The sequence below is a fragment of the Myxocyprinus asiaticus genome, chromosome 1 (assembly GCF_019703515.2).
Source record: "Myxocyprinus asiaticus isolate MX2 ecotype Aquarium Trade chromosome 1, UBuf_Myxa_2, whole genome shotgun sequence".
NCBI lineage: Eukaryota > Metazoa > Chordata > Actinopteri > Cypriniformes > Catostomidae > Myxocyprinus > Myxocyprinus asiaticus.
In genome coordinates this window covers 18400965-18410405 of record NC_059344.1, presented here as the reverse complement: position 1 = coordinate 18410405, position 9441 = coordinate 18400965, and the positions used below count along the sequence as shown (strand labels likewise).

At 35.9% G+C, this 9441-nt stretch overlaps 1 protein-coding gene across 1 annotated transcript; it reads left to right on the top strand.

The window, feature by feature from the left end:
* The first annotated feature begins 218 nt into the window (after positions 1–218).
* Positions 219–8896, top strand: fis1 (fission, mitochondrial 1). Its single transcript, XM_051708207.1, has 5 exons — positions 219–346; positions 829–961; positions 1120–1196; positions 4700–4805; positions 7160–8896. The coding sequence occupies exons 1-5, from the start codon at positions 302–304 to the stop codon at positions 7258–7260; spliced, it is 462 nt and encodes a 153-aa protein (XP_051564167.1). The 5' UTR covers positions 219–301; the 3' UTR covers positions 7261–8896.
* Positions 8897–9441: the final 545 nt, after the last annotated feature.

The following is a 9441-nucleotide window of genomic DNA, read 5'->3' as shown; positions in this document are numbered from 1 at the left end:
GTCCTGCATATGAAAGAGAAAGGAGGAGTCTAAAGGAAGAATTACAAACCTTAGGAAGTCAAGAATTTATTATAAGCAATATCTTAAATGATGGTCCAAAGGCGGGGAAACAAATGAATGCAATAACGAGATTTATTAGGAACAGTGGATTAAAATACAGGATATAGCGAATAGGGAGAAATATAGATTTTATTAGCTTCACACTCCACCACAGAAGGTGGCGGTATGCACCTATTAAGTTGCCATAAAAGCTAGAGAAGAAGAAGAAGCAGAACCATACTACTGTTGTTTTTCCGCGAAGATGGAGGAGGTTGTGTCAAATCTTGTGGCACCAGAAGATCTAAAGGTAAAGACATTATATATATATATATATATATATATATATATATATATATATATATATATATATATATATATATATTCATAACTATCATCCAAAATATCATAGTAACAATGTTTGTGTGGAGGAAACACTGATTAGAATGACACCGGCTTTTAATTAGAGTTTCGACTGTCGCAGTTCTACCATACGTAATCTTATGATGACATTAGTAAACTTTCCCGAACGTGATACATTGACTTACAATGTGTTATTATAACATTACACGTTCTATTACGTACACAACTCTTTGTTCTATAATAATACAACAACTATTTCACTCTACTGTTTCCATGGAAACAGAGGTTTGTCTGATTTAATTCGAGGTGGAGATAAAAGTGCAACTAATCGTTCTCCAATAAAAGTTAGTCTATGACATCATCCTCCTAATGATGTAACTGAATAAATCCGATTCCCTGCCATCCATCCACATTGCTATTGTCTTTTAGAGGTTTGAGAAGAAATATAACTCTGAGCTGGTGAAAGGACCCGTTTCCAAGGAAACCACTTTTGAATATGCCTGGTGTTTGATCAGAAGCAAGTACACGAATGACATAATTAAAGGCATACGGCTATTGGAAGGTCAGTAACTCAGCATGTCTTTTAGTTATTTCTGTAGTTAGTTATGGCTTGCATGAGCTGCAGCAGTACATTTGCTGTCCTGCTGGAACCGAGCATGCCTTTTCTGGGCACAGATGTTATAATAGCCAGTTAAATGTGACTCTGTTTTCTTACAACAGAACTGATCCATACAAGCAAAAAAGATGATCAGAGAGACTTTCTCTTTTACCTTGCTGTTGCAAACTACAGACTTAAGGTGAGCAGCTTTTTACCTGTAACGTATACTATATATTTTTGGTGTGCGAGGATTTTTTTCCACAGCTAATAAATGTGCTTGATATCTTTATATGATAGTCCCTTGCAGGTGATTATTTCAGTTTTTCCCTACCCTGTAGGGAATGTACAGAATGCACAATATACACAAAACACACAGTATACAAAAATGTGTAGTAAACAGTAGGGCTGTACGATTCCAGAAATCTCGGAGTCGACTCCGATTTTGATTCCTGGTGTCGGAATCGATTCAGAGTCGTTTCCAGGCTCATTTTCTTGATTCTTTTTCAATTCCCCAAAAAACGGGAGGTAAATCTCATAATAAACAGCACAATATAAAGCATTCTTTGCTCAATTTATGATACTATGAATGACAAAAGATCTTGCATTTTATATATATTCTAAAAATACAAATATGCCTATTTGAGCATTCCAGTGTGTGAAGCTTCAATTTCATAGGATGAATTTGAGGAAAGGTTGACTGAGCAGATGCACAGTATTTCGAAGAACTGCCACAAATTAACGTAAAAAAATGAGCATTTCACCAGTGAAATGGCCTGTTACCACTCATCAGTTGTTCTTGTTTAGAAAGAGGTTTATATTAGTGTATGTAGCCTAATTGTCCACTACCTTTTGTACACAATAAAATGGCCAACCAATTCACTAAGTTGGATAATTTTAGCTATTTAAAAATCCAGGAATTGTACAACTCATACGCATACAATGTTTTTTCATACAATTTAAAAATATTACTCATAATGTGTATTTCAGTGTAATTTGATTTCATAGATTAAATTCATTGTAGAAATTGTGTAAAATGTGGACTAATGGAAAAAAATATGGAAAAGGTTTTAAAGCATACTGTATAAATGTCCAGTGCTAGAAGCGTTTATGAGAAGCGTTTTTGTTTGCAGTCCATTTATCATTTAAACTTTAACCTGCTGATTTAATGATGGAAACTGGGGAGCTAATCACTGTTTCTTGATCCTCCTCTGCCATCTCCTGGTTGCAGACAGGTTGTTATTGTATTTCCATTAGAAAAACAAATTTGGCATTTTACCTGATTATTCGTTAAACAGCTGTCTGATGTGTTGAAGGGCTTCTGCGATCGCTTCATACAGATTTAAAAAAACAGAGCGGATTTACTGATGACGGACTACAAAAGAGTCCGGTTGATCAGTCCAGGAATTATGATTGTTTAGCGGGCAGTCATTTTATAATCTGTAATTTGAATTAGTGCTGTTAAGGCTTTTGTAATGTGTAGTAGTTTAGTGGTTGAGGAAATAAACACAGTCCGAAAATATCACGCTCTGAGCGGAGTCGATTCCCAAAGCGGAGTTGATTCCAAGCTCCGCCTCGGAATCGAAGAATTTATTATTTTTGGAATCGATTCCCAGCCATATGAAACAGTTCCAATCGGAGTGTCAATTACAGGGGTAAATCTCACAAAAACCTTTCAAGAACATGTCATATTTCACCACAAAAATCAAAAGATAAAAATAAGAATATAGCCACATAGTGTATAATAAAGAAAACACTATGTAACACAATTTTTGTTCCTGGGTAGTAAGTGTTATTTCCTAATTGCTTATGCATCAAAAGTATAGAAAATGGCTATTATTCCCCACAAACATTGCTTTTGTGACCAGGACAGTGATATTTTGAAATGGACCTATTTCCAATGAGAAAACGGTGAATTTGTGTCTTTTCGTTCACATAAAGTCCGAAAAAACTGACATATGAATCCAAATGAACATGTATTTATACTAAAGTAATACAAAAATTACTACAAAAGATTTAGAAGTGAGTAGTTTTTCGATTTATGATTATACTGTAAATCACTTTCACGAATCATCCCCTAAATGTACTCATCATACTTCAAGGCATCCAGCAAGGTCTTGATGCTGTTGTAATCCTCTTTGAGGTGCACCGAGTGAGCCAGGGGAAGAGACGGGTACTTGTTACCATTATGGAGCAGCACAGCTTTGAGGCTTCTGGATGAGCTGTCAATGAAGAGGTGCCACTCATTCTGGTTACAGGCGATTCCGATTGCCTCGAACAGACTGGCCACATTGTGGCAGAAGCAGAGCCCATCTTGACGGGTAAAGAAGCTGGAAAAAGTTTGGTGACGCTTCCACTGATCTGCGACTTGCACACTTTCATCCAACAAGTTCCACTGCTTGAGTCTAGATGTCAAAAGCTCGGCACTGGACTTGGTGAGACCAAGATCTCTATGAGGTCTTTTTGGTTGGGGTAGTATGGGTTTCTCTCCTCAGCTCCACCTCTGAAATTGTCATCTGGATCTACAACGTCTTCCTCGCTCTCTGACTTGCTGCTCTCTTCTAAAGACAGCTGCTCTCTCTCTGGAGGAGTGGGTACGGGGAGCTCATGGCAGTATGGCACCGGGGCGATGGATGAAGGAAGGTCTGGATACGTGATAGCAGGTGCATTCTTGCCAGTCCGATGTTTGAAAGGGTCCACCATGCAGAATTAGCAGTTGCTTGAATGGTCAGTGGGTTCCCGTAAAATTCTTGGGATAGCGAACTTCATGGCTCTCTTTTCCCCTCTGTACCATCCTACAAAAATACATTTATTTCACCCATGACTAATGTGTAAGAGATTCCGCAACATTTTTCATATATGATATATTTTTTCAATAACATTGAAAATTGTAAAACATTTTAAAATGTAAAACTTTTACAATTTTAAAAATTAAATTTTTTTATAACATAAAATTCTGAGCAACAATTGTCCATCTTACCTTCCAGAGTTTTTTTGCAGTGTTCGCAGGTGAAATGAGGTGCCCAGGGTTTGTCTTGGTCCCCGACAGGCATGCCAAAATATGCCTTGTAGGCCTCACATATCTTAGCAAATGTTTCCACGGAGTACTTTTTCGCTCTTATCTTGATAAATTGGCCGCAGACATAGCAAAATGCATCTGCCGGATGCTTGCAGCCTCTTGATGCCATCTCAGAAAAATGCAGATATGCATCCACTTAGGCAGCTGGAACTAAACTGAACTGGTGGGCTTAAGGCCCATGTATTTATACTACCATTTATATTACTGGAAAGTTCTAGAAAGTTCTAGAATTTACTCCAAGTTTACTCAGCACTGTATCTATCTGGAATGTTCTGGAAAATAGGTAAATTTCAAAATATCACTGTTCTGGTCACAAAAGCAAAGTTTGTGGGGAATAATAGCCATTTTCTATACTTTTGAGGCATAAACAATTAGGAAATAAAAACATTTGTTACACGGTGAAATCAAACACACTCATTTCAGGGCATAGATTACACTAATAATGGGTGTATCAGATAAGGGAAACACCCAGAATGTGTCATGTCGTGAGTCCTTCAGGATCAGTGTTTATAATGCAGATTTACATCATTTCCTTAAGTTAGGCTACTTGTTTAAAATTAATCTCTTTACCTGTCTTTTGTTCCCTCACAACCATTTTCTGCATTAATCTTTTCGTCTTTTCTCAGGAGTATGAGAGAGCATTGAAGTACATTCGTACACTGCTTAAGAATGAACCAGATAACAAACAGGCCCTGGAACTGGAGAAACTCATCAACAATGCACTTACAAAAGGTAAAATACAGCAACATTTAAACCTGACAAAATACTCACCAATAGAGGTAGGCCGATATATCGATGGCAGTAGTTGCTTTTTGGAACTGTCAGTTATCTGCAAAAATATATGCCAATAGTTGCCCATGTTCCTCCTCCAGAGGAGTCTGCAGTTAGAACTGCTTGGTTTCACAGTATAACAGAGGTCCCTAGAGATGAAATAAAAACTATCACTGACACCTCATGGGGATTTGCTGTATCTATTAACTTGACAATATACATTCAGATTTTTATCCTCACTTCAATAATGCATATTTTGGTATTTTGATTAGATAATCAAGTGTTCTAAATTGAAGTAAGTGTCTTTCTTGTTTATATTTAAGTGTCCTATATTTTTCTGGTTATTATTGGGATTTTGGTTGCACAATAAACTGCATCTTGGATTTTCTTACTTTTGGACTCTTTGTAGCCTCCATGTCTGTGCCTGAACATAGTAAGGCAAGAATAAGATTTTTTTTTTTTAACATTCTACTAATCGGCCAATTAGTCGGTTATCGACCTTTTCCACCACCTCAAAGGTTATAGTTATTTAAAGGAATATTCCAGGTTCAAAACAAGTTAAGCTCAGTCGACAGCATTTGTAGCATAATATTGATTACCACAAAAATGTATTTCGGCTCGTCCCTCTCTTTCTTTAAAAAAAAGCAAAAATGGAGGTTACAGTGAGGCACTTTAAAATACTCACTGTTTCAAAAGTATAGCCGCAAGACATACACAATATGTGTGTTAACATGATTTTAGTGTGATAAAATTGCTTACTAACTGTAACAGTTAAAGGACGGGCAAGGAGGAGGCGGGAACTGGCTGAACAGTAAACATAACGTTTATTGATAAAACACAACATAAAACACAAATGAACAGACACACATGCAACGCGGCCACGTGCGTCTCTCTCTCTCTCGAACTGTAACCTCCGGCTCATCTTTATCCACCTCCCGGCTGATTAACCCGATTCAGGGCTGGCCATGTGTCCTCTCGGTCCGGCCCCACCCTCCTCCTCATCACACTGACCTTTTCTGTATAAAGTTATTGCCAATTTTACAATTTCTTGCCATAACGATGTAATGTCAACAAACCGTAAAATGACTAAAAATTACGATTTATACAACTTTACAGCTCAAATAATACAAGAGTTTTTACTATAGAATTAATGTAAGTGCTTTTATAAAATTATAAGCTTTTCATTTCTGCCTCTAACCCTCATGCACTGTTCAGTAATTTTTGATCGAAATCAATTTTGTTTCTTCAATAAAACTGGTTTCTTTTATCTGATGTATATGAGACTTGGTGACTTTTCGTCTATTTGATATCTGAACACACACAAAGAAATTGGAGTTGATTCGATCTGTTTAAGTGGTTGAGAAAAAAAGTTACACTTGTACTGTTCCTGGTCAAAAATGACTGTCATAGGAAATGAATGAGATTTTTTGTTTTTCATTATTTATTATGTAAAATCTAAAAAACAGCAACAATGCAGAAAAAACACACAGAGACATGAAGGGGTGAGACTACCAAACATCAAGTGTGCAAAACACACACACAAAACTAAATTGGTCATACTATAAAACAGAACATTTTTTTTTATTTGTCAAAGAAAATCTATAAATCAGCCACAATGCAGAAACACACACAACATAACACATTCATCTTGTTACAACCAGGGAGAAATGAGGTTATTACTTGTTATTCTACTCATTTCAGGTATGCAAAAACTTGGAATATTTGTCTTTTTTTTTTTTTTTTTAAATGGACATAGCACAGTTTGATTCTTGAGACTTGAAGCTTTCAAACTGTATGTAATTTATGAGGATTGGTTCAGTATTTGAGAGAATAAGTTACAAAAACAAGTCCGTTTTCAAGCTCAAGTTCATATAGGTAAATAAATCAGTAAATAAAAAAGGTCTAAATACCCAAAAACCCACCCAAAATGTACAACTTTAGTGCTTTTCTGGTTTGATTAAGAATTGTTACATTTCTTTCATAACAATTAAAAAAACTACACATTTACTGTTTCCGGTCACTTTTGACCGAGAACAACTGGAACGTGATTCAGTGATGAACAGTGCATAAGGGTTAAATCCTCCAAAAATTGGCCCCCACTTCCTTTGTAAGTGCCTCACTGTATCCTCAATTTATTGCTTTTTTTTTTTTTTTTTTTTTAAGAAAATGAGGGACAAATTTAAATAAACTTTTGTGGTAATCAACATTATGCCATAAATGCTGTTGATTGAGCTAAACTAATATTGAGCCCAGAATATTCCTTTAATCGCAGCAGAGTGATCATCTTTTTTTTCTTTTTTCTTTTTTTTTTTCAGATGGCTTGGTTGGCATGGCGATTGTTGGCGGTATCGGGTTAGGTGTGGCCGGATTGGCAGGCCTTATTGGTATGGCAGTGGCCAAAGGTGCAAAGTCCTAATATGGAGTTACAGAAAAGCTTCGATTCCATCTGCTCTGCAAAAAAAGAGACTTAATGTTTTCAACACCCAATCACGTAAAACCATGAGGAGGCCTGACTTTTTTATTTTGTACATTTCTGACATGACATCCATAATGATGCTCATATTTTACCAAGTTTCTTTTGTTTTTCTGTGTGAATCACCAGTTCTTTTTGGTATGCATAGAAGTGTGGGATTGGAATAAATTAATGTGTTGTATTTTTTCCCTCTAAAACCTTTAATTTTACACTGGAATTAAAACTACAGAGGCTTGCCAATAAGGTTTTGCACAAATGGTTAGGATTGATCATAATAGCATGCACTTTTTAAGTTTACTTTTTTAAACTAAATATATAAATGTATTTACAATAAAGTCAATCAATATGGAACGTATTTGACAAACAGTTAATACCTCACTTCTGTTAAAGAATTAAAAAGGTGTACTTACTAAACTAAATCACGTGCTCGTTTCATATGACGATGTCTTGCGCAGCCAGGGTCAAACTTGTAATGCATTGTCTTAAAGGCACAGTATGTTCATTGTTGTCGACAGTCTTTATCACATTCTGTTTACAGTGTCTGTTTACTTGTGCTGGCACGTGTTTCAACTACTTTGTGTGTGTCTCTGTGCCGCACCTTTGTAATCTCTGCTCATAGATTTCAAATTGAAAACATTTGCGAAAGATAAATATTTTTTTAATACATAAGGAACTCCATCTTTCAACAAGAGCACTGTAAGCCTAGAACAGGATAATGCAGGGATTGTTCCATTTCACTTTAATATGCAGCATGTCCTGTTACACTGGAATGACAAAATTCAGTTTTCATTTGGGTTTATACGGGTCTCAAATCTCGGTTTCCTGTCATTCAAGTGCTTGCATCAGTAAGACAGGGTTGGAAAACTAAGATCGGTTATTATATAAATTGTGATTTCCAGTATACATTTATCTAGTTATACTAAGCTTTAAAATATTTCATTGGCTACAAATCACTCTTTTGTGAGTGCAGTGATTTTATATATATATATATATATATATATGTGTATATGTGTATATGTGTATATATATATCCTTCAATTCAGTAATCATGGACAACTGAAACAGTCCTAAAAATGTATTGGTTTAAAGGTGTGGGAACCCTGGTAAGAGCTAGTAAACAACACTTATAGTTGATTAATACTTTTAATTTTTGATGTGGTCTAAAGCTTTTTGCTAAAAAGTCACTCACAAAGACATTGTCCCTCATGCATCATTAGCTCAGAAATCTCACAGATCTGGGAGTATGAACACTGATTTCAACAACAGCTAACGGACCTTGAAAGTAACAAATGCCCTGTAAAACATGTTTATATAGGATAATGACTGATAATAAAATCAATGTGATTTTGGGTACAATTCCTCTATCTTCTTCCCACATTTTTCATCCCTGGGCCTTTCCCTCAGAGTGAAGGGCACGTGTTAACACATCTTCCAGTTTTATGATGCTGGAGTTTATGGTTACCATTAGAAATGTAATTTTATAACAGTATTGAGGTTACTTATTAACTTGTAAATCAAATGATGACAAGAAGACCGATGTACAAGCTACTCTCTGTTCTTGATGAAGACAATAAAGAATCAGAAATCAGCCCTAGAAACTGCTTAAGCAAAGAAAGTGTTTAGTTCTTATAGTAAGTGTATTGTCACTAGAGTTTTCTTAGCTTAAGGGGTTTCTTGCAACCAGGTTTTGCTCCTGGGGATCAACCCTTTTAGTTCCAACTTAAACACCTCAATCAGGTAATCAAGGTATATGGGTTCACTTGACAATTGCACACACTCTTCAGGAATGTCTCTAGGTTTGAGCACCCTTGCATTACTGAAAACCTCAAAGCTCTGTCCTTGTACACTCAAAAAATACAACCCCAATTCTGAAAAAGATGGGACAGTATGAAAATGGCTAATAAAAACAAAACGGAGTGATTTGTAAATTATATTCACCCTTTGCTATATTGAAAGTTCTACAACTACACATAATATGATGTTTTACCTTGTGAATGTTATTGTTTTTTTATGCATAGTAATTTTTAAATCAGACGATTGCAACACGCTCTAAAAAAGTTGGGGCAGTCGAGTGTTTACCACTGTGAAACATCACCATTTCTTCTAATAACACTTATTAAGCAG